The sequence below is a fragment of the Myiozetetes cayanensis genome, unplaced genomic scaffold, assembly GCF_022539395.1.
Source record: "Myiozetetes cayanensis isolate MyiCay16 unplaced genomic scaffold, myiCay2020 scf3, whole genome shotgun sequence".
NCBI classification, from domain to species: Eukaryota; Metazoa; Chordata; class Aves; order Passeriformes; family Tyrannidae; genus Myiozetetes; species Myiozetetes cayanensis.
The window spans coordinates 22,302,421-22,327,475 of NW_026087521.1; the positions used below are offsets into that span (position 1 = coordinate 22,302,421).

A 25,055-nucleotide genomic window follows, 5' to 3' on the forward strand; every position below is an offset into this window, starting at 1 on the left:
TCTGCGCTGGAGCAAATTGAATGCCTCATGTGGTTTTATTTTGACCTGATACAGTATAAAATCTCTCCTTACCCCTCCTTACCATAAGCTGCATCTATGGAAGTGACTTACAAGTGACCACAGTAGACCCTTTCTTTTATGTAGTTGCAAATATGTGCAGAATTGCACTGTGTTAGACAATGGAACTCTGCCCCTGTGCTCCACCTGCCTCCATCCGAGGGCCTCATTTGGTCACCTTAGATCACTTGGTGCATCTAGGTGAGAAGGAGGCAGGGGCAAGGGAAGGCTTTTGGGGTTTTTTGAGAGTGTTAGTTCAACAGAGTTTTTTATCTTCGATTACCAGGATTTGGCAAAGAGGGAAAAATATGCTGGTTTATAGTGAAATAAGAAGAAACTAACTACACCAAAGAGATCTTAGAAGAAAATTAAAGTAGTACTGAGCAAAATGTTTTAGAGAAGGGGTAAGAGGTAAACGAGATTAAAAGGTTAAAAGATAAATAAAAATAGAAACAGTAAAGAATGCAAAAAGAAAGAAGACATTCTTGGTCATTTTGAGGAAAAGGCAAATTCTGTTGAGAGTGGGTTTAGACATCAAATAGCTGGGCATGAAAATGCACACTCCTTAGAAGGCATCTCTCAACTGCTCAAGGTCAGCGTGGGAAAGACAGACACAGACTATATGTTTTTTAAAATGTTGCTGTCTACCCTTCCATTCATTAATCTTGCCAGAGAATTATGAAGAATTCCATGTAAAATTAAGAAAAGGTGTTTGGGGATATTTTTTTTAACTGTTTAAGAAAACACACAACATAATGTCTTTTTTCAGAATGCCCTTTATGAAGTGGGACACATGCAGTCGCAAGGAGCTCTCATTGCTTTTTCCAGCCACTCATATGGGGCTATATGGGCACTGCGTATGTTTTAGAAATTGAAATATCAACAGAAATACCAGCAACATTGCAAAATTACCCAGACAAAGAACAGTAACAGCAGTGGTGTCTTGTGATTTCCTAAAAATAATAATGGAAAAATCTAGTTGCTATTATGCTCATTTTATTGGTAATGGTCACAGTATACTTGGCTCTGACACGGAATAAACTGTGGCTGCTGTGCACATGAAAGAAACCAAGTGTTTGGAGGAAAATAACACAAACATTACAAATATAAGTAGTGCGTGAGGGATGACGTTTGCTCTCTTGTTAGTGCTAGCTTTTGGTGTTTGGGAATGCAGAAGCTGATTTGGGAAACTTTTTTTTTAACAACTCATCAAAATCTGCTATGACTCGTTAATTTCTTTGAAAATCCAAGTAGTCAGTAGGAGATATAGAATTACAACCTAATATTTTTCTTTTTTAAAAAATATTCTGTTCACAAAGACAATTAATTAATGAGAATAGGAAAAGAATGCAGTAGAATTAGGGGGTAAAATGTATGTTGTTAATCTCAAATGATATTATTCCTTAATCATGTAGATAATTTCATTGTGTTCGATTTCTCATCATGTAAATAAGTTTTGCACACAAACAATTGTGTCTCTAGCTGGTCATTTTTACACACATTTGCCTCATTTACAATACAACCAGAGCAATTACTCATACAAACTGAGCATCCAGTTACATGCTTTTTGTTTGGAGAGATATGTTTAAATCCCTTTGTAGGAGCCGGTAATCTATGCCAGTCACTTAGAGGGTACAGAAGGAACCTAATCCTCCCTCACTTCATGTGGGCCACCTGTCATACCAAGTGGCAGAGAGGCCATTTGAAGGACCCAGGGCTGACAGCAGTGCACAGCTCACACAATGCCAGCCCTCTCGCTCTGCTCTTGCCTTTATGTGGGGATCAAAGGTATGAAAAGGGGCCTCACACATGTGCCAGCATTTGACTTATGGGGTCCTGTAGAGGCCAAAGAAGGAACTCTGCCTCCTACCAGGCAGATACACATGGGGACCTTCCAGATACCTCCATTTCCAACCATCACACCTGTACTGCATGGCCTCATTTAGCTGGTTTTAAGAAGGAAATGGCATTTTGTGGGAAATGAGCATTTATCCATGTATGGCCATACTGTGCCAGCCATTTTTGAGCAGATTTTCTTGGAGAACTCTGTTTAAAAATGAAGAGCACATAACAGACATTAAGCTCATGCTCAAGTCTTCTCCTGCCTTCCTCCTCCTCCTCCTCCTCCTCCTGTGTGTACCAAGACCTGGGAACTGGCCCTTCTGTTTTCAGATCTATAAAAACAAGGTATTGTAGAATTGGAGGGAAAACCCTGCAGCATCTCTTTTAAGTCAGCAGTATTTTTGAGATACCTCCTAAATGGTGATCAGAAGGATCACTGCTAATCAGTATAAAAGCTAAAATAGCATAGTAAAATATCACTTTTTTTGGGGAAAAAGCATATTTAAATACCCGATTTTATCATAAGAACTGTAGCATTTTGAAGACTTTTTGCGCTACAGAATCAAAATCCTGATGCAGACACTTGTGTGCTTATGTTGCCCTGTCAATGCAATGAAATTATACGTATATGACAAGGTGTTTGGTATTTGTGTAAATGTTTGCAGAATCACAGTTTAAGTTCTGCATGACAGTTCTCAAAATACACACGTTTCCTCCTTGCCAAGGTTGCTTTTTCTTATACAAGAAAATGTTTTAGAGAGAGAAAAAATGCATTGTATTCTTTCATTTAAGCAATTTTTTTTTCCATAACTATGGGAGATTAAAATGTTACCTCTATAATAGACTGATCATACAAATGATGAACCTTCTTGCCTGGCTTATGTATTTTATTTTGTAAGAAATGAAGGAAATTATGATCTTTTCATGGATACAAGTAGTTTTATTACAAAAATATTTTACTGATATTTTAATTCTTTTATTCCAAAGCCCAACTGATGAGCCTTGCAGTATTTAGAGAAGAAATTTCAGGCAGTGAAATTTTCCAACATGCTCTTCATTTAGTGGTGGACACTGAATAGGGAACTCCTGTGTTCCTCACAATAACCCCCTCCAGCTCATCACTCCTTTTCATTTCATTGTTACATCCACTCTGTAGTTAAAATGACTCCCTCCAGGATGCAGGGGAGGGGAAAGAGGTGGAGAGGAGAGCAAACACAAAATGGGATAAAGTTTGTTACCGTATAGTTAGTCTCTAATATCTCTTCTCATCCTGGAAACATTAATGCTTTGGCAGGATAGCAACTTGGTAAAACTAGTTGGGGTGGTTTTTTTTGGTAATACAAGTTTGTTTAATACCCTCTGATGCTAAGAAATGTTTTGTGACAAATGCCATAGTGAGAATAAACATAACTGAAGTATTACAAATGTCCATGATATTTATTGAGGTTTATGCCAAACTGTTTCATTGCAAAATGCTGTGCAGAAAGTGAGGTGTACCTTTCCTGTAGGAAAATGCCTAATATTAGTGGCAGCATTAAGCCTGTAGCAAACCTTTCAGCAGCAAAATATTTGAATGCCTGGAAACCAACGCAGTGCAGCATTACTTTTCACCAGGTGCTTCAGGCCAGTTTTGACAGTGGGAGCCATGCATATCAATGATAAAACAGCTTCTACAACATCTTGGAAACTGAAATAATGTATTTTAACATTTGCCTCCTTGTTAAATAGACACTATATAATGTTTTCCTGTTAAAAGGGAGAAAGTTAAGCTGTTTCTTCTTTATCTGAATTTGTTCCTATGAAAAAGTGACTGTCAATCAGGACCCACCTACCAGTGAATAGTAAAAGAGACAACCTGCACCTGTGGGATTAGGTGCAGCAGCAGGAAGTAAGAGCACTTGCAGTATATAATTAACAAGGATTTTTAATTTTTTTTCCCTAAAGAGCATGTTCATCTTGCCAGGTTAACTAGTGATTAACCCTAAAAAAGAATGTGCTGAAGCCTACACCCTTGTTTAAACTCATTCACTCACCAGTGTATTCAGTTACTTGTGTAACCAGTGACAAAGTAACCCTATTTACAACTCTTAATTTCCTGGTATTTTATTTGATGTCTTTGTGTTTCCAGTTTCTCTATTCATCTCTTTGTCTGGTTCTCTTTCATTTTCAGATAGGCAAAACATCTTGTCTGCTGTTCTGAACAAAACAAACTTACAATAACTTTCTATCTATCGTAAAAAAACACCTTTTTTCCTGGGGAAATTTTCAGACAAAGTATCTTTTTTTATACTTATCTGGATAAATATAGCAGTTAAATTCTTCTCCCAAAGATATGCAAATAATTCTCATTAACTTCAGCAGATATTCTGCCAAAGATTCAGAGAAGAATATTTTTTATATTGAGTATAGATGTGCAGACTAGAATACTTCAATCTTTCCAATATTAGTAATGAAATGCCCCCTGTGACAGTTATCTAAAATATATCTCAGTTTCTATTTGTTTGTCTTTTAAGGTACATGAAATGTCTTAATTGTTGGTTGTTTGTTTAACTCTGCATTAACTTGGTGATTTTTTCTGATGTTTAATAATCCAATACAGAGCAGTAGAGGATCATGTAATCAGATTTTTCCAACTAATATAAAATCCCTATTTAAAAAAAAAAAGTTAAAACATTATGTACACAGCAATAAAGCTGTTTTGATGCATATAATAGTTTTCTTCTTCCAAATGTTTGGGGAAAACAAATAAATTGAGTGCATGCAATATGCATGCAATAATGAAGTATTTGATGTACTGTTGGTTCATTCAATGTTTAATGTCTGCTTTGCCCACCATGAGCAAAGATGGCTAACCTGCAATAATTTTGGTGAGGTTTTAAAACAGAGTCACACTTTGGAGTACTGATAATCTACCTTACCCAGACTTATTTCTACTGTAGACAGACAGTGTTTAAAAAGGAAAATTAATTTTTTTCCACAGCAATTTCAAAGATAATTATCCTGCACACATTAAAGAAGGATGAAGTGTTTTAAAGAACTGTAATTCTAATTGGTAAATGTCACCAGCTGTTGCAGTTACTCTTACTTGTGTGTATTCTTTTAATGATTACACTCCTGTGCCACAAGCTACATGAAAATATATTCACTAGGTGTGAAATTCCCATATGTCACAGCTTCAAGACTAGGTAAACATCTCAAAAATAAGGGGAGAGTTAATGCTGATGGGAAATGTTGTTATTTAGCTTTGGCTATCTGCAAGAAGAACATTTTTTATTGAACTTAGTAAGGAAAAACATGCATGCATTGGAGAACCACTAGATTTTAGCATCCTGATGAAGATTCACTAATACATTTGACTATATATCTCCAAGCACTACCATCAGCCTTTCATTTGTTAGATTATCTCCTTCACCCACCTCTGGAGATTTCAAACTATTTTTCTATTACTTCTCTGAGTTAAAACTAGTCCAATAAATTGGCTATCAGGTTTTAGAAAATACATAAGATTTCAACTGACTGTATTCTTTTGTACCATCACAAATGAGTACAAAGTAAATTAGGGAGTCCTCTGTTTTAATTCTGCTTTACTTTGTGATTTGCCTTAATACAAAAACATTTCTGTCACATTTTATTGAAGGCACATTTTTATGAAGCAAGTCGATGCTTCAACCAGGTTTTCTGTCAACCAGGTTTTCTAACAGAAAATTGTTTTATCTATTGAAATCTTACATTTTTATTTCTGTAGTTAGGATTGAGATGTGTGATGCAGATACAAATATAAATGGTCCTACTTTCCTCTTAAGAGTTTCATGTAAGCATATGTGTATGGGATAAGTTTTTGCAGTAACCTTTCATTGCCCCTGGAATGACCAATCCAAATGTGCAGGAAACATTTCAGCTTTTCACTGTGAGTTTTAGAGATGCTACAAGTGTTAAACCTGGCCATCATTCAACATTCAACTGTTACTCTTAAAAAATGAAACTGCCATATCTGTACATGTATAAATGAAAAAGAAAATCTTCTCATTTTGGAACGTATTTGTATATACGTCTTTAGTAGATTTAGGAAAAATAGAGTTGAAATTCGTGATCTAGGAGGTTTCACTTACTGCAGTTTTGAGGAGACAATGCTGTCATCCCATTACTGTAGTAGGATGAGAGCAGTTTTAGGACAAGTTTTAGTATGGGCATGTTGCACCTTTCCTTCCCTTCCCTCTTGTGCTCAAACCTGTTCATATACATTATAAGATATTACACACAAGATAATAAGGAATGGGAAAAACGAGAAGTTATCACTTACAGAGTAGAAAGGAAGGCTTAGTATAAAATTATATATAAATATTTTAACTATATAAGCATGTTTATGCATAAATGTCTCTAAAATATTCTTAGTTCTTATAGCATTGTTCATACGCTGTTTTCAGACAGTAACAGTTTCTGAGAAATAGAAATTACTTATGCCTTGGAATTCAGGGACTGGATATAACTGCTTTTATACTCCTTTCCTAGAACTGTTAATTATTCTGTACAGAGTAAGCCTTCACAAAATCCAGATCCTTTATAAATAGCTTTGTGCTAAGGCTAACTGTGACGTATTATAAAACTTAGCTTTCGTTTGCATGCCCAGAACTTTATAAGCTATTATTTGGGAGCAAGTGATACTTTTACAAACTTACTCACATAGAAGACATTTACAGAAGACCTGCCAAACCGCCTATGTGCAATCTTATTTCCTGTTAGAAAAAGGTGAACTCTTTACCATCTCTGCATATGCTGCCAGTAAAGGGGATGTTACAGGCTGTTAGAAGTGTTAGTGTGGAACACCTTTTGCAGCTGCAGAGATCCAGAAGTCACAGCTGGGCAGGAGAAACCAGTGTCAGCCATTGCTGTGGCTGTCCAGATGTAGTATCACATGCACACGACACATCCTGACCTGTCCCATGTTTGGGATTGTGGCATGAAAATTATGCCTAGTCTGCTGTTCATACAGAACATATGTTGGTACAAGAAGGGTAACATTTCAAACCTTGCTCTGTCCTCAGCCATCCTCTGAGCTGATTGTACCAGTGCAACAGTTTCCAAAAACAGTCAACCTTTTCATGCCATTACTGTCGAAAGTGCTTGAACTTAGTTTGAATTACAGTTGGTTGAGGCTAACCTGAAAAAGACTTCAGCTGTACTTTGGAAGCAAATTGTAAGAAATCTGAGACAACGAAAAAGGAACTTTTTTGAATCCTTTCTCTTTTAACCATTTTCTGAATGGGATAGCAGGATTTGGACCTCCACACCCAAGGCGGAGTAGCTATGAAAGCCTCACTAACAAAAAAGGGCAAAATATCCAAGTTTGCCAATTGATGTTGATTGAACACGAGTCCTGTGAGGAGAGCCTGAGGGAGCTGGGGTTGTTTAGCCTGGAGAAGAGAAGGCTCAAGGGAGACCTCGTCACTCTCTACAACTACCTGAGAGGAGGTTGTAGCCAGGTGGGCGTTGGTCTCTTCTCCCAGGCAGCTATCGGTAAGACAAAAGGGCATGGTCTCAAGCTCTGCCAGGGGAGGTTTAGGTTAGATATTAGGAAGAAATTCTTTACAGAGAGAGTAATCAGGCATTGGAATGGGCTGCCCAGGGAGGTGGTGGATTCTCCATCCTTGGCAGTATTTAAGAAGAGACTGGATGTGGCACTTAGTGCCATAATCTAGTAACTGTGGTGGTAGTGGATCAAGGGTTGGACTTCATGATCTCAGAGGTCCTTTCCAACCCATCTAATTCTATGATTCTATGTTACAGAGCCAAGACTTCATTCCATTGCATATGGCAATGTAGATTTATGACTCAAAGCATCCATAAGTTAAAGCACAGAGAACTTTATTAATAGTGAACCCTCCTGAACTTGTTAACTAACCCAGAATTCACATCAGATTTTGTAAATATAGTCTATACATGTGTGAACACTGTAAAATATCTCAGTTTTCATTATGTTTAAGTATAACCTCTTGTAAACCTCAGTTGCTGAGGGGTCTGTCTTCCGCTTCCCACTACTTTCTCCCTTCACTTTATGTCTCCACAGAAACCAGGGATGGATCTTGCAGACACCTATATTATGTTTGTTCGACAAAACCAAGATATACTTCGAGAAAAGGTCAATGAGGAAATGTACATAGAGAAGTTATTCGATGTGAGTAACTACCCTTGCAAAGTTTGCTGGTATCATTTCTATGTCATAAGGGATAAGCTGCACTTTGATAATATTCAGCAAGTTTAGATATTCTCCCCTGTAGAAAATTTTTTCTCTTGCTTTTTATTTACAACCTTCAGCTGTCATGGGTGGCCTTTCTTTAAATATTTTCTGCATGAAATTTTTAAGTGCTGGGAGGCAGAAGTAAAGTTGGTAGAAGATTATTTGCAATAGTCATTTTTCCACTGTGAGAAGTCAAATTATATTCCACCTTTTGATTTTGAATTTGTTAATGAAGAGAACTGGATTGGTGTGGGTTGTGAATTCCATTACTGACCTAATTTCCTTAAATTAAGAACTTGCACATATCACTTCCTGCTTGTATACAGAAAGAGGCCAGTTATGCCAGGTACATCTATGGGTTTGACTGGTACTTTTGCACTTTTTTGACTTTTAGCATTTTGTTTAATGGAGTTTTAGTTTAAGACTTCTAATTTCTTAAAGTTAACCAAACATTTATTGAATTGTCAAACTCATTTTCAAAATTCCAATTTCACTTCTACAAGTTCAGGGTAATCCTCATTCTCAAGGTGCAGGCAATAATTTTCTCGTGTTGATAGTAACTTCTGCAGCCTCCCTCCACTCATTGCTTTGCCTTAATCCCTCATTTTTTTGTTAGAAATGATCACATTTCAGTTCAGTCCAGTTCTGAACACTAATCTGTGTCTACTATGTCCCTTTCTGAGTTGTCTGAAGGAGAAGCTATAGGCAGCTGAAACTGTACCTTCTGTGTAAATTTAAAGCACTTCACATGTAAAATATGTGTAAAATAAAATTTATTTTACTATACAGTTGGATACATTTATGCGACAATTATCTCAGCCTTTTACAATTAGGTAGGAAATTGAGCAGGGAAAGAAGTCATCTCTGCCACTGTGAAATAGAATTTATTACAAAACTAATTCTGGAACATAATATAGACTTTGAAATGTATTTATTTGTGTCATCTCCTAAGTATTTTAGAAAGCTTTGCTGGCAGTTTCATTTAATTATGCAAGTTACAGCAAATGTTTTCATAACAGCAATTCACAGCCTTTACTGTGACACTACAGTTGTGGCAGTCACAGAAGGTCCCATAACATAGACTCTCAGCCATGGTATGTCATGTCGGTATTTGTTGTTTGTTAGACTGGGTGGTCAAAATAAGACTTATTTCCCAGATTTTATATTTCCAGAAACTCCCAGGCAGCTTTACAAAAAAAAAGTATCATCTGTTTTAATAAGCTAAGTGCTAATATGTGTGAAAAGAATGATTTTATAAAAGCTTTGATGCCCTGCAGGGGTAGAAAAATTATCATCCATCCAGCTGGCACCTTCACAAAGTACTAAAACCGTATTAGCAACTTCTGCTTCAGTTTGCTTTTGCACTGAATCTGCAAGCATATGTTTCATTTTCAAGTTTCTGGTTTTTTTGTTTTTCTTTGGGGTTATTTCTGCTTATGTTGTCATTTTCTGAATGTTAATAAAATTATCTGTCTAAGGCCACGTCTAACTCTCACTGGAGAGACCACGTTGACTTTTTTGATGTAGTGTGATGGGACCAAGTCTCAGGCTATGTCCACAGCAGTGCACTGGCCAGGGACCAGGCACAGGCCTGAGAACTAGCAAGGGATCATCCACACCAATAAGTCATCAGCACAGTTCCTGGCATGATTTTGGGTTAGCACTAACCCAAGGGCAGTGCTTCAGTACAGCTGGGTGAGCATGGATTAAGGACCTCTTCCAAATTTCATTTCAGCAATTAAGCTTTTCAGCACAAGAAAACATCTCCTGTATGGATCCAAGTTCTGATATAGTACTTGCCTTTGAGATTGCAAACCCACTTCGGACCCCTTTTACTCAGTAGTATGCATTGTGTGATGACATATCCAGTGCTTGTATCTGTAAGAAAAGAAAAAGGATGTATGATATGTATTTTGTGTATCAAAAATTTATTTTTATCTTTATTTTTCTTAGCATAGGGTGATATTACATTTCTGTATAACATCACACTGGGAGATACGACTGTTTGGACAGATGCAGATAAAAGCATTAACAAATCTGGAAGTTCATAGCATGCAGAAATTTAAAACAAAGTCATCTCACTCTGTAATTCACCTTTTCTGAGATTAATTCAGATTCAGGACATTATAACTGAACAAGATTTTGTCCGTGATTTTTGTAAGGGTTTTTTAAAATTAATGATATAACAAAACCTACTGCTTATAAATTCAAATTCATCAAGTTATATTTCAATAGAAATAATAGGATATATTCACGTTTTTATGTAAATATACCTCAAGCCATTTGATTGTCTACAGTTGCTTTCCCCTTAAAACACATTGTATTAACTTCAGCTAAGTAATCATCAGCCAAGTCTAAGAGCATAAGTGCGTTTTCCTGTGCTTCATCCAGGGAAACACCTCATCCAGCATAACAAAAAAACTACCTGTTCTATGTACTAGAGGTGTTATTTATAAATACAGACAAGATCAGGCCTTGTACATTATTTTAAACCCAAAAAAATGTATAATTGCAAAATATTTATACATAGATTTTATTTGTTTGATTAGGGCTGCTGTATGCTAACAGCTATTACAGTGACCAAGCAAACATCATACAAAGTTGTGTACATAACAAAGAACATTTAAATTTAAGAATAGTATTGATACAAGTACAAATGTCTGCAAGTGGGTCACAATATGTTAAGGTTTGGAGTTGTAAAGTTGTTTCTCTACCTGAGAAGCCTCAAATTAGAGACAAGACAAAAAATACATGGTGTTTTATGGTGGTGCTTGATAAGCCTAGAGAAGCACTGCCATGCCATACAAAATACAAGTATCAGGAGAATGGAATTTAAGCTTGTGATATGAATCCTTACATATGGGAGAGGTTCAGATCTCCAGTGGACTTTGAAATAAGACTGGGCTGATAGTTTTTTCTGCACCATTTTTAAACCATTTAAATCCTGTGCTTCAGTACACTTGCTGATCATGCAGTGGAAGCAAGGTGGTGGGTTTTTTTCCTTTCTTTCCTCTGACAAGCTTAGCTTCTGTGTGCATTTTATTATTACCTCCTCCAGAAGGGCTATAGACAGCAGACAGAGCAATATGTCTGGCTGCTCCTGGTATCACTGGTCTCTCCCAGGTGAACAGCTTCTTGTTCTCAGAACTAGTCAACAGATTTGAAGTCACAAAGATTTTTCACTTGGTCAGTTTGTCAGAGACACAGGAATTTTTGTCTTCATTTGCAGTCTGGGACATGGTCTTCTTCCTAAGATCAGCTGGGAATTTTTTCTGTCAAATTCCTCCTGTCACAGGGACTCAGGTCATTTATCTCCTACTCTCATGCAGTAATGGCTTCTAGCTGAGGGGGTGGAGAAGAGGTGTTTCTTTGTTTTTAGCATCACATTCCTTAAAGAGCCCTAGAAATTTTTTGTAACATTGCCCATTAGGATGCTCTGCAGTAGCTCTGGATTAATGCTTTAGAAACACAATTGTACTTAATCTTTTTTTTTTTTAAACAGTTTGAAAAATACTTATTTTCAGAAAAACCTGTAAAAGTAGAAGGTGGTGAATGGCAAAATTAAGTATTTAGAATAGAATTACACAAACCTAGAATAAATAGACAATATTACTAATTAAGGCCTCATTTATAAAAATAATCTCTTTGATGGATGATGTTAGAGCATCTGTGCATCCTATCAAAGAACAGCATTGTGTATTTGATCACAAAATTAACAGATTCAAAAAATACCCAACTATGAAATTGCCGTTGGATCTGGTTGTACCTTTTCAAAATCAATTGGAGTTTTACCATTAACCTTAATAAATACAGTGCTGTGTCCATAAACATTCTGGGTTATCCCCACTGACTAGACTTAGATTCATGTTTCTACTAGAATTTTTAAAATGGGACCAATAAATCTTGAGCTCCTGAGAAAATTTACATTAGACTTTTAAATTAAAAAATATTCCCCTTAAAACTAAATTGGATTTTGTTAACAAACCACTTAGAAAAGCATTTTTTTCGTTTTGTATAAAGCTCTGTTTAAAACGTCGATGCAATACTTACTTTCTGTAATGATGTGCAGTTCCTAAGTGCCACTTGGGTAGATTCTCACTTTCTTATACCTGTGAATTGCACATGAAATATGGATAGTCTTGTTGGAACACAGAAAAAATAATTTCAGACGTTTTTGTGTCAAATTCCTTCTTGGTGTATCTGCCATTAAGAGCATTATCTTACAGGTTATATTTGTGTGGGGCCTGTTGTGGAAAACTTATAGTGTAAACAGATGTATGATTCCAGTTTTATTAAGACTATATATGCAATGAAACCTTTACGCAATAACTGATTGCTGCTCTGAGAAATAACGAATGGTTTAAAAGAATAACTTCAATGCATCAATGTCTAGTCATCGATACAACTGAAAGGTTTTCCAACTCTTTAGGCTTTAATTTCTGGGAAACCTCTTCCCAGGTGTACCATAAACACATAAAATATTCAAAGTGTACATCCTGAAAAAGGTCAGCATTGGCAAGCAGGTCCCTTAGTTATCTGGTACAAGATGCTACCTGTGAGCAGGTATTGGCTTTGTCCCTGATTGCCCATCTCTCCTGGGTGCTAAACTGGTATGGTGTGACAGAGTATTCCTGTTGACTTCACAGGGACTGCTCATGGAGGAGAACATCCTGGGGGCTTTGACCTCATGCATGGTAACAATTCAACAAACACTGTAAGAGATGTAAATGACAGGGAACTCATATGACTTTCTTTGGAGTACAGAAAGACTGAATGTCTTTATGGGCAACATAAATGCTTAAGCACTCCAGATTTTACGTAGCTGGTTTTGGCTTTTCTATTTCAAAAGCTCAGATGCAATGTGATATTCTTTTTCTGTTGTAAAACTGCTTGTATTTTGTCTGGAATGTTAATTAAGTGCTGGTGGTGTTCCCGTATAAAAACCATTATTTTCCTTTTCCATTAGCAGCAGGGATGGACAATTTAAGTTCAATGATGTACTTGATCTTATTTGAGGTCTTTATTATTTTCCAAAGATTATTATGTCATGTACTTTGCTCTGTGCCTAAATGGAGATATGAAGTACTCATCTGATTAATTTCTGTTTGTTGTCATATTTGCAAGTACATATTTAATAAACGCTTTATTCAATTGCATAATTTCTATAGGTTTTCTGGCCTTCTACAAAACAAAATATGTTTTAAAATGTGCAAATGCTTCTCCCTGGCAAGGGAGTTAATCTTCAGCTGCTGTTACACAGCTAAGAGGAACACTTAATTTAAATGTGAGTTTTCTCTCGTACCAACTCCTTGTGCCATTCATGCCTACTTCAAAAGCACCATTGCGGTAGTATTTAGTATTCAGCAATGTTTTTCTAGAAAACCTTAATTGTGATTTTTTTTTTCCTTATTCTGAAATTACTTCCTGTCATGGTAATTTTAATAAGTAATCTTCACTTTTGTTGTTATGTAATTATTTGCAAGTGTGTGATTTGACAAAAGGTCTATTTGGTTAAAGGCCACATTTGAATCAAAAGCTGTGTTTGTATTAACCTCTGAGAAACATGAGAGGACCGTGCCTAATTACTTTAAAAAAAAGACTCAACAAAAATGGATTGTAGCTTGTTGATCTTCTTATTTCTTTGATAACTCAGAATAATCTTCAAGAAATATGTGGGCTTCTTTCTCAGATTCTTGAAATTTGATCACAGTGCAAAATTGTCCTTTGGCACAAACCCAGAAATACACATCTTTGCATGATGCACCTGGACATATGTGGCAGGTCTGGTAGAATCAGCTAATTAACAACACAGGCTTAAACAGGCACCTCATCTGGCAGTGTAGTTAGTTGCCTGATGGTGCTCAGCAGGATTTGGTAGTGCTTTTTATTTTTCTGTCCTAATGGTCTGCTGCCCACCTAATTTTGCCTTATTGTCAGCCACTACTTACCGCAGCTTGAGGCCCTCCCAGGAGGCTAAATTATTATCAAAGGATTAGGGAGATGTAGCCTTGCAGCTCTGACATTTCTGATTACTTGTCTATGCCAGAACAGTAATTAGCTGTGACTAATTAAGAAAAATGTTCCTGCCATAGAAAACCATTTAAAAGAACTGAGAAGTAGAAAAGCAATTGAAAAGCTGAGCAGTGCTCAGATTTGCCGATGCTCTTTAGATTTTCACCAAAGTCTTAACTCACCTTTAATTGTGTCTCATATTTTATAGGGAAAATAGAAAGCTCCTGATATGAGAACCACTCTGAAGTTTTCTCATGATCTAATAGCATTCTTGTAATTATGAAACAGTTTGTTGTACCTTTTGGTAAAAGATTTTTAAAGAAAACTGTAGGCAGTGTCACCAAATGTGGATTGAAAAAGTGAATTATATTAGCATGCTCAAATATAGGAAACTCTTCTGCAAGATGGAAGTGACATCTTGCAAATTAGCTATTCAAAGTATTTTCCAAGTTCACTAAATTTTTCCTGATGTTTTCAAGTAGCATCACCTCATTTTTTGAGATAGCAATATCTGCAAAAGAGCAACAGTTCATTTGAAATCTGAAAAATGTAACCTCCATCTGATTTCATATAGTATAGAAGTTTTCTTTGATATTTTTTTCTGGATTATGCTGAGAAAAAGAGTGCCTGCTCTTGAAGGGTGCTGATTATGCTGCTGTGAATCCAGCAAAGCTCAGTACTGTTGAAATCAGTAGGACCACAATACACTTAAAGCAAAGCGTGTGCTTCAGAGATTACTGCGTCAGGATCAGAATATTCATCACTTTGTGAGTTGTTTTACACTGTAGCTGATAGTGTTTTCTCTAGAGAAAACCATAACACAATGACTGGATTTTATATGGTTTTAATATGATACATGTCTACATTTTTTTATGCCATTTTTAATTTCTGAATTTCCATCTTGTTGGGTACCACACAACCCAAAAAGATATAAAAATGGTTTTCTCAAGACATTAAATATCCCAGAGCCCAGTCTGCATTTAGTATTCATGGAGTGGATGTCTGACACCTTTTTCACACCAATTCAGTCACATTATTTAAATTTTCCCAGCAGGGGAGTAAGAAACTATGAAATAGATATTCTGATATCTTGCTAAAAGAGCTCTTTGGGTATAAAAGGGAAATAGAAAATTATTTTTTAGGGCACTAAAACTCATATCCCAATCTTCAGGATTCCTTATACTGTCCTACCCCCTAATTTCCCTGATTTGTGTGAGAAGCTCACTTTTCTGGAAAGAACAAAAAAACAATGTACAAATTGTTCTTAAAAAGCAATTTTAAATGTGCATCATGAGTCAAAAGAGGAAAAATGTGGGAAAAATCCCAAACTTAAGATTTTGAAGCCCATCTTACTTTTTTTTTCCTGAGTGACAACATTTTATCAATTGAGTGGAACTAAGGGGGTTTTGCTTGTTTGTTTGCAGAGGGGCTATAACACTGAGAGTTTCCAGTACAGTTTCCTCATTGATGTTTCTGGTATATACTGTTCACTCATTTATTAACTTAGTTAAATGCATCTATCCATCACTCACAGTATCCATTCACTAAAAACAAAAAGAATTCTATCAATTAAAAGAAAACTCCTTCCAGCATCCAGGCACAATTTCGTCCTTTAGCCTTTTTATCTTGCTAGACACAAAGTAGCAGCATCTCATTCCAGGCACTGCACTTTTTTTTCTTATCTAGGTGGCTTGAAATGTGTCTAGCAACTTAATAGAATCAATTGAGCGTGGACAGCTATAAAAATATAAAATAACACTGAAACTTTAGATGAGTGTGTCAGTAAGTGTTAACTGTGGCTGCAGCTTTCACATTCTACACAGTCAAGAGAAATCAATAAGGATTGTACCATTTATATTGTCTTACCTAATGTTTGTTCACCATGAAGTGCCAGGCACAAGCACCATCTAGGGAATATTGATTTCTTGATGTACTGTAATTCACACATGTATAAACAGCAGGAGAACCTTGTGGCTTCTCAAACCTTACTTGCAGGTTTGATATTTATACTTGTATTTCATTTGGGTCAAACTTAGTTGGAAATGGAAAATAAAACTCTGCCTTAAGTGTTCACAAATAGACACACAACCACATTGTTGGTCATATTACAAGGAAAATAGTACCAGAAAGCATGAGAGTAACCTAGTTTTGCTATAATGAGTCAGGCATAACAGAAAGAGATTGCTGTGTTGCAAATCAAAATAGTACCAGGTGAGGATGCTGCAGAGAACTCTGACACAGATTTGTCAGTGGAAAGAGCTTCTTCACCTGTTTGCTCATAGGACAGTTGAAGCTTTAGTGCTGATTTAAATGTGCAGAAATGTTGGACTAATAGACATGATTTCTTTTACATAATTTTTAGGTGTTTCACTATATGTTTTCTTACTTTGCATTGACTGTCCTTTGTATTATACTGTACTAAAAGTGTATACAATGTTGCAAGAAAAAAAAGTACAAGTAATGCATAGAAAAATCGGCTCAAAAAAGGCCCCCAACACAGCTGTAAAATCTGCATAGCTGGAAGAGTGTACACAGGCAACAAGGATGGAAAGGAGCAAACCAGGCACCTGCCCAGTCCAAGGACACTTTGTCCAAAGAGATGAGGGGAGGAGAGAAGGAAGAGGGGGAGGCAGGAGGCTGGACCTGTGTTCCACATTAGGGCTGCTCCGTGTAGTGTCTAATCAATGCAATGTAAGAGAGGAGTAGCTCCACCAGGGTGCATCTCCCTGTCAGCTTCACGGCTGCATCCAGCCCTGTCACATGCCACTGCAATAACATACAGAGTAAATGGATGATGAGTCAAGATTGCTGAGGTGAAAAGAAATTAACTGTCTGTAAATATTCACCCACAGGAACTCAAGATGATTTAAATGCTATAATAAAAATAAGTACTTGACCTCATTCCACAGGGAGCAGGGAGTCTAAGTAGAAGACTCTAGGACAAGAACTACTACGGTGAATGTAAAAGCTACAGCAGAGGTGTTTACCCAACTTCAGTCTACCTCACTTTTGGTACATGGTACCAAGATGAAGAATGTTCCCACTTTCAGGGAGGGACACAGCTAACAAGAGGTCTCCTCCTGTGGTACCTTTGATGATGCCTCACTCCAGGGACTCCCCAATAAGTTCTGGATGAGTGGGCAAAAGTGGGTGCTCAATTACATACCTTACAGGCAGAATGAACCCAGACCTTTAACCTTACTAATGAAGGCCATGAAGGTGATCCGAGGGTTGGAGAACTTCTCCTATGAAGACAGGCTCAGAGAGCTGGGGTCGTTCAGCCTGGAGAAGAAAAGGCTCTGGGGAGACCTTAGAACAGCCTTCTAGTACATTAAGGGCTATAAAAAGGGTTTATAAGAAGGAGGGAGGGGAATTTTTTATATGGCAGGTAGTGACAGGACAAGGGGAAATGGTTTTAAACTGAAAGAGGGCAGGTTTAGATTAGATGTTAGGAAGAAAGTCTTTACTCAGAGGCTGGTGAAGCAGTGGAACAGGTTGCCCAGAAAGGCTGTAAATTCACCATCCCTGAAAGTGTTGGAGGTCAGGTTGGATAGGGCCCTGAACAACCTGGTCAAGTGAGTGGCATCCCTACCCGTGCCAGAAGGGTTGGAACTAGATGATCTTTAAGGCCCCTTCCAACTCAAATCTTTCTATGATACTGTGATTCTATAATGTTAGGCTTGCACTTAGGAAGACTGCTTAGCATTTGTATAGCGAAGTACATTTGTAGGGTTTTTAAAACTAGAACCTGATAGCAAGAGACAAGTGTTATAACAAGTAAAAACTTGGGCATTTTGCATTAGGTTTATTTGTTTATTTTAAGGATCTGAGCTGGCTTTCATTTCAGGGTCATTCAAGTGATGTTCTCCTTTCTGTGCCTTGGAGGATGTTTGCAGATATATCCAAATTGCAACACAATAACAGTGTAACAAGACTGACAGTGTTTGCTTCAGAGAGTTTTAGCACCAGAATAACCTATGGAAGTACTATTCACAGATGCAATGCATATCCATAGTAGAGCAGAGAAACTGTTTGTGCTGTTAGTCTCTTGCAGTCACGATTATCGTATTAGTACCTAGTATTTAAATTGAGAACAGTAACATTACATATATCCAGATAGGGAAGGAAGTTACATGTGTCCAATTTTTCAAACTTCCAGTTTCTCACCTCATCTGCCATATGTGAAGAAACCAGAAAAAAAATTAAGATCACAAACATTAGAAAGTAGCGTAAATATTGTAAAAAAATATTGTAATTTGCTGTTTCTCAACCAATATGCAATACAGGGAGAGATAAGTACTGTACATTTTGTGTTAAAAGTGTATATTTCTTTGTAAAGTAGCAGTAGTTCCATAGCAACTAACCATCTTCTAATTATAAGCATAAAATATGAAAAAATTACTTTCCTCCAAAAAGAAAAGCTTTTCATATGTTAGATATTCTTTGTTAGTTCAGAACTATATCCTTTTTGCCTAGGAGTTTCAAAGATGCTTAATATGCTTTTAAATGAGCCTTGGGGATTTTTTAATTCTCATTACTGATTTCTGAAAACTAGTTTTGTTTCCTTACATCACCACAATATCCTGTCCAACAACTGCTCACACGTTTGTCGTCATGAGTCCTGCTGAACAATGTCTCTCCATCAAGATTTGGGTTCCTTTTTCTGTTGAGCTCCTTTTCCTTTTCTTCTCATTTCTTTGAGAGTGGCAGTGGGATTCCCTCATTCAAATATGCAAGGAAGAGACTGACTAGAGACTAAAGTACTTGTTCTTAAGAAAAATCAAAATACTTTCTGAGCTCCCTGGGAGGTTGGAGCAATGTCACCAAAAAAAAAGGCAGAAGAAAATTAAAAGAAGAGTCCCACTGGAAGAAAGAAAAACTTTCTACCTTGGCCAAGCAGGGAGCAAGAGGCAAGTTCCTAAATCTGCTACAATCAGATTTTTAAAAAAAACGTGAGTGGAGGAATAAAAAAAAAATGGGATGGGGGTATACAAACAAAACTTGTAATTTCATATTACCAAACTAAAGAAATCTTTGTCCTTATCCATTTTTCAGAAGAAATATGAATGCTGAAGCAAACAGCGGTGTCTTATTCCTTCCTCACTTATCCTTTCCTAGTGCATGTACCTGTAGTTTAGGCTGTCAACATTTTGCACATTCCTGAGACAAAGTTCAAAACTTGACTCAGCGTTTCAGGCCCAGATGAGGAAGCAAAACACAGAAGCTGGGTGAAAGGCTGAGACATTTCCAGGAAGATGCCTAGTTAAATGGTGCTGACTGTTAGAAGTGTAAGACACTGGTGGGGTGAAAGAGCTATGTGTCATGGGCTCTGTGAGAAGTAGGAACACATGAGGGAACAGGGGGCTCAGGAGCATTACAGCACAAATGAGTGACACAGCAATGAGAGGACTCCTGGATAGGTCCTTGAATGACAATGTGGAAAGGGGCTGCAGGCTTCATTTGTTTGTACTGCCTGCTAACCCCATGGTTCCAACAAAGCTAACTGTGGATTTTCCGCTCATGCTTAGTTTAATCTTGATTCCTTTCAGGTCTAATATCTGCCTGTTAAAGGATTTATACTATTATTGGATAAAAGCTAAAGTATATTGAAGTAACTTTTCAGTTTTAAAAGTTGTATTGATTTTATTTGTTTTAAATAACAGTGAAAGTAATGGGTTCTTTGGAAATATACGTGAAGTGAACACGTAGGTGAAGCAGTCCTTGGTCAGTGCCCATAAAAAGGATCTATAATTCTAAGTCTTGGCATAGTTGTCACATCAGCTGTTTCCCCTATAGTCACTTTGCTATGAAATTTGCCACATAATCTTCTTTTTCTTCATTCATAGCAGTGCTTTGAATGAAAAGGTGGAGAAATTTTTCATGTTTCAGGGAAATAATAAAAACTTCTTCCATGCCTTATATAGTAAGATTGCTGTTACACAAAAAACCAAACAAAAACCCAAACAAACAAAAACCCAACACACACACACACACACAAAAAAAAACAAACCTCAAAAAACAGCCAGCAGCATTTTAGTAGCTGTAAGAATAGCCAGGCTACAAGTGTACTTGAAATTTTTGTTCTATCTGGAGATGGTATAATTTCTACCTCTACAGTGGGAGGCCAGCTAACTGACCATTTCTTTCAGCTGAATCTAAATGGCACTTCCCTAGAAGCACATTTCAATAACACAGAAATCTCTGTTAATTCAGAAAAAAAGATGACGAGACACACATGCACCAAAATCAACCAAACTAACAACAAACAAAAACAACAACAAAAAAATCATCTTTGCATGGACTGCCCATGATCCAAATTCTGGATTTTGGTGAGAATATTTTTTCAAGACTGGCACTGTAAAATTGGGTTCTCAAAGAGTCAAATCTAGCTTTTTGTTGTGGTACTGTGAGTCTAGATATAATAAGAAACCACATCCTTGTGGGGTTGGATAATGTGTCACAGAAAGGCAGTGGCTGTCACCATGAAGCCATGTGGAGCTGATAGTGAGATGGGAAATCTCTTGTAAGAAAACTTTCTCTTCTCGCAGGTTTCCCAGCCTCTGTTCCTTAATTTTTCTGGTCACTGACAGTTTTTCTCATTGGAAATGTGACTGAAAGTGCCTCACAGACTGATGCACATCTATGACCAGTGCAATCTAGAAAAGAAAAGTCACTTTGGTGGATAATTAGTTTCTCCCAGGGAAGTGCTGGGAGGGCAGTACATCACTAGTCATCAAGTTCTGGTCTCCTTCCTTTAGAAGAAGTTGATGTTTTAACCAGTTCATAAATTGTCCATGTCAGGAATCAGAACTGTTAGGCTGGGAAGAGAGAGCAAACAAAATTTCTACATGTTGATACATTGAATTTTCTGTTTATGTCTACCTACAGTTACTTCAGTCTTCAAAGGTTTCTCAGTCTTTCTTAATCAAAAGACCTGAGGGAAAAGCATAAACATCTTATGCAAGGTTGCTTCATTTTTGCTTTAGTTTACAACTAAATATTTTCATTTCTGAAAAAATGCATTTTGAATGTTAATTACGTCTTTTGATTTCACATTTTGGTGTTCTTGTGTATGCATACCATCTGATGTATCATAGTGGCCCACAGGCCAAGAAATCCTTCCCCGGGTTTGTGGAGGGTTTTTTACTAAGGCTTTCCAGCCTTCAAAAAAGTGTATGAACTCATCGTTGCTCAGGTAAAAATCCTCATTTAAGTGGATGATGTCTATACCTAAACTTGAAAATACAGGTATACCTTCTAAACTTCAGAGTATTTTCAAAGACACTACAAATGACACTTGTTTTCCTTAACATTCAACAAAGGAGGTCAGTATGATTATTCATATTTTAGAAAGAGGGAAATAAATTATGAAACTTTAATCAGGCTTTTTTTCTAACTTTTGGTGTTCATGTTTTTAAGGAAAAACTTTTGTATTCTTTCACCATTTAACATTTTTTTAAAATGGTCTATAAGTTCTTTGGCACACTACTAGTGCTAGCTATCAAAATCTTGAAACAATAGGATAGCATTACCTTTTAATAAAAACTAGGCATTTTAGCACTTAAGTTTTAACATGCTCATGTTACTTCTTATTTTAGCTCATTATTATTATTTTCTCAGTTTATCTTATGCTGCATTTGGTGTACAATGTCTTCAGTGAGAAGTTTACTTTTTTGTTATTGTTCGTGGTAGGGCAAGTAAAGCTGAAGGAAGTAAAAACATCCCACTGACTAAATTCCTGATCAGTAGCATGATAAAGGCTCCCATTGGAAGATAAAATGCAGTTCCTAGAAAAGCTGTCATATTATTCTGCCATATTCAGCACAAAAAGCGTTTTGAGGGTGTCCATTTATCAAGATCAGTCAAAGTATAGAAACTCAACAGGGTCCTACGTCTTAGGCGTTAGGGATACCAGCCCTAGGAGGACTAAACCATTGTGTATTGCTATGTATTGAGCCTCCTTCCAGGTGGCAAACAGCTGCACCTTTTTATAAAACTTCAAAAATAAATCTGAAGTGCTTGCTTTCAGCCAATAAGTGTTATATTTAATTGAACCGTTCTGCAAATGTTATAGCTCAGGTACCCAGAAACATGGTGAATATTTAATATATTTGTTTTGTATTTCCACCAGTCAACAGAATAATGAAATTCCTTAACTACTTCTCTTTAACTTGCCTGAAGAAAGCACGGTATGTTGCTAAATCGCTTTTCACTGGCCCTGCCGAGAAACAACTTTAATCCTTGTTAGAAAATTGCAGAGTCTGGGCCTGACAAAGAGCTCATGCCTGGTGCATTGTGAGTGCTGGGAGCGGGGCGAGGGGAGCCCTTTACAGCTGCGTGCCACCAGCCCGCCTGAGCTGGACTATTTAGGCGAGGAGGTTTGTCAATTCCTCCCGACAATAGAGCGAGTTTTTCAGCGCCTGTAGCTGCACCGAGCCCCGTTGGGGATCAATGCTGGCCATTCAAGCTGCACCCTCTTTCATTGCTTTGGTTTGTTAATTTAAGACTAAAGGTCCACTGAGGGGGTTTAGGGTGTTTAAGAAAGCTGATGAACTGTTTAAGAAATCTGATGAACTGAGAGCGTTTATAGCCCTGGTGTGGCAACTATTGGCACTGAGGGAGCTGTGTCCTTGTTGACCCTCTTGTTATTAAAAATGCACAAGTGCTGCGCTTCTCAATATTTCAACACTCTTTCATTGTCAATACCACCTTCTGAGCCCTTCAGCTTGTTGCTTGCTCTAAAGATCTTCTTAGATTGGGTTTGAAAACTTCACCTTAAACACTAGATTAGACTGATGTTCTGTTTTCCGTGCTCCTGTTGATTTGTTGAACCTTCCCAGGGCTGGAAAGCAAGTAGCAGCTTGATGGGGAGACGGGCTGCTAATATGATTTACCAGTGTACAGTCATGCACAATAAGTGTGAATAAATACAAGGGTCTCACAGAGTCAACCCTAGCCTTTCCTTTTCTCTTACTTTTTACTTTAAAAGAGTATCTCAGGAAAATGAAGTGAGTAATGCATGCCCTTACAGGAGCTGGATGAGCTATGAATAAGAAGAGAAGGGAAAATAGCGAGGCAAACGTTTTTGTTAACGTGGTTGGCTGCTGTTACATGTCAATTTAGAAAAAATGTATAATAAACACTTACTGCTGTACTCTTACATAGAGAACAACAAAGAATGTGGCCCTAGAACCATATAATGAACATCTGCAAGAGGCAAATTGTCCTTTCACTTCTATTGTTACTAGGGGGAAAGTAACTTTTTCTTAAAATCAGTTACAAAGGATTGTTGTTGCTATATTTTTTTTTAACTGTGATCTCAGGACGATTATCTAATCACTGAAGTTTTTGAGCTTGCGACAGATTCGCATAAGTCTTAAGTAGTTCCATCCCTGCCTCTATAATGTGTTTATGGTTGTCAAAATGCGTGGCCTTGGATTCTACCTCTGAGAGGAATTTGCAGTGCTGTACTTCTTAACAGACTCTAGAAGAAGCTATAGGAAAATATTTACTTTTCATGTTATAAAGTCCAGATTTATATTTATGCAGCTTCAGCCTATACTAAGTCCTCAAAACTAAGGGGTATAAGACCAATACTTACCAGGAATACTATCCACAAGTACCTCTGGAGGGACTCTAAAAATATACTGGATGTGATTTTTATTAAAAATACTGTGACAATTCAAAATAATAATACATTTTTTTTTTATTAAAATAGCGGTCATATTTTTTCTGGGCAAAGTATGTTGACGGAAGAGCAAGTACTGTGGTATCATTTCACAGTCACCACATTAAACATTTCTACTGAAAGTTTAATGCATCAAAACTAGTCAGGAAAACATATTATATTGTTTTCATTCAAAAGTTTGAGTAGGAAAATAAATTTCCTCCAATGTCTTGGCTTTGTTTTCAGTGCATGTAAGAATATCACAGGTATGTAGGGAGAGTCTTAAGTTTTACTGCATCCATCTTAATTAATTTATCTGGCTGTGCTTCAAAACACATGTTTTACAAGAAAACTGGAGTGGTCTGTTCTCAGTGATCTGGCAGTGTTCAGTGTTGTTGCATGGAAAATTGATCTCAGAATTTTCGATCCTGTGTGTAGTTTGTGTGAGCAAGTTTGAACCCCTTCTGCTTTCTATGTGATACAAATGGAATATATCACAGATATGTTACTGGATTTTTTTTTTAATGGAAGAATATCAGTTTTGAGAAAGCTCTGCTACTAAAAAAATACTCTCTACCAGGATTAGGTTTAAGATTAGCAGCTTCAGAGTCTGAGTGATAATATAATAATTTGCCTCATCTTATTGCATCTAGGTAGAATGCTTGACATTGGAATTATTATGTTTATTTAGATCAACAGAGTTCCCCAAGTGAATCAGCTCAACTGTATTTTGTTTTCTAGACATCTGTATACGTGCAACACCTGTCATATAGTTTACAGTTTCCACTTAGTAACAACTCTGTCACATTAAAAATATTTTGCAGATATTTACGAAGGAAATCACTACCAGCATGCATGTTTGGGGTGAAATAATGTAAATAGTATATGACTGTCATTCAGTGATTTAAAAAACAGCATTTTATGAATATCAAATCAGTCCCACATTTTACTGAATAAATAAAACTACTTCTATAAAATATGTAGCTATATGCCTTTTGTGTGGTGTGTTTTGTTCACTTCAGTAAAATAGTAAATAGAAGAAACTCTAAAAAATAAAAGTAATTTATTTCCAATGATTTATAATTAAAATACAATTTAACACATTCAAAAAATTAGATTGAAGCCATTATTATATGAAAATCTAATTTCAAACTTACCTTAAAACTGTGATGAGACTGTTTTCTGTAAGGAAAAATTATTTATATTTATTTACTATATATCTTTAAAGCTTTTTACAAAGAG

General features: G+C 36.7%; 1 protein-coding gene across 2 annotated transcripts in view; it reads left to right on the top strand.

The window, feature by feature from the left end:
- The window catches only part of CADPS2 (calcium dependent secretion activator 2), a 299,634-nt gene that overhangs the window by 268,579 nt on the left and 6,000 nt on the right, over positions 1 to 25,055 (top strand). For both annotated transcript variants that reach the window (XM_050324387.1, XM_050324385.1), the window contains one exon: positions 7,964 to 8,071. In XM_050324387.1, coding sequence (XP_050180344.1) covers positions 7,964 to 8,071 — 108 coding nt within the window. The remainder of the gene's footprint in view (positions 1 to 7,963; positions 8,072 to 25,055) is intronic.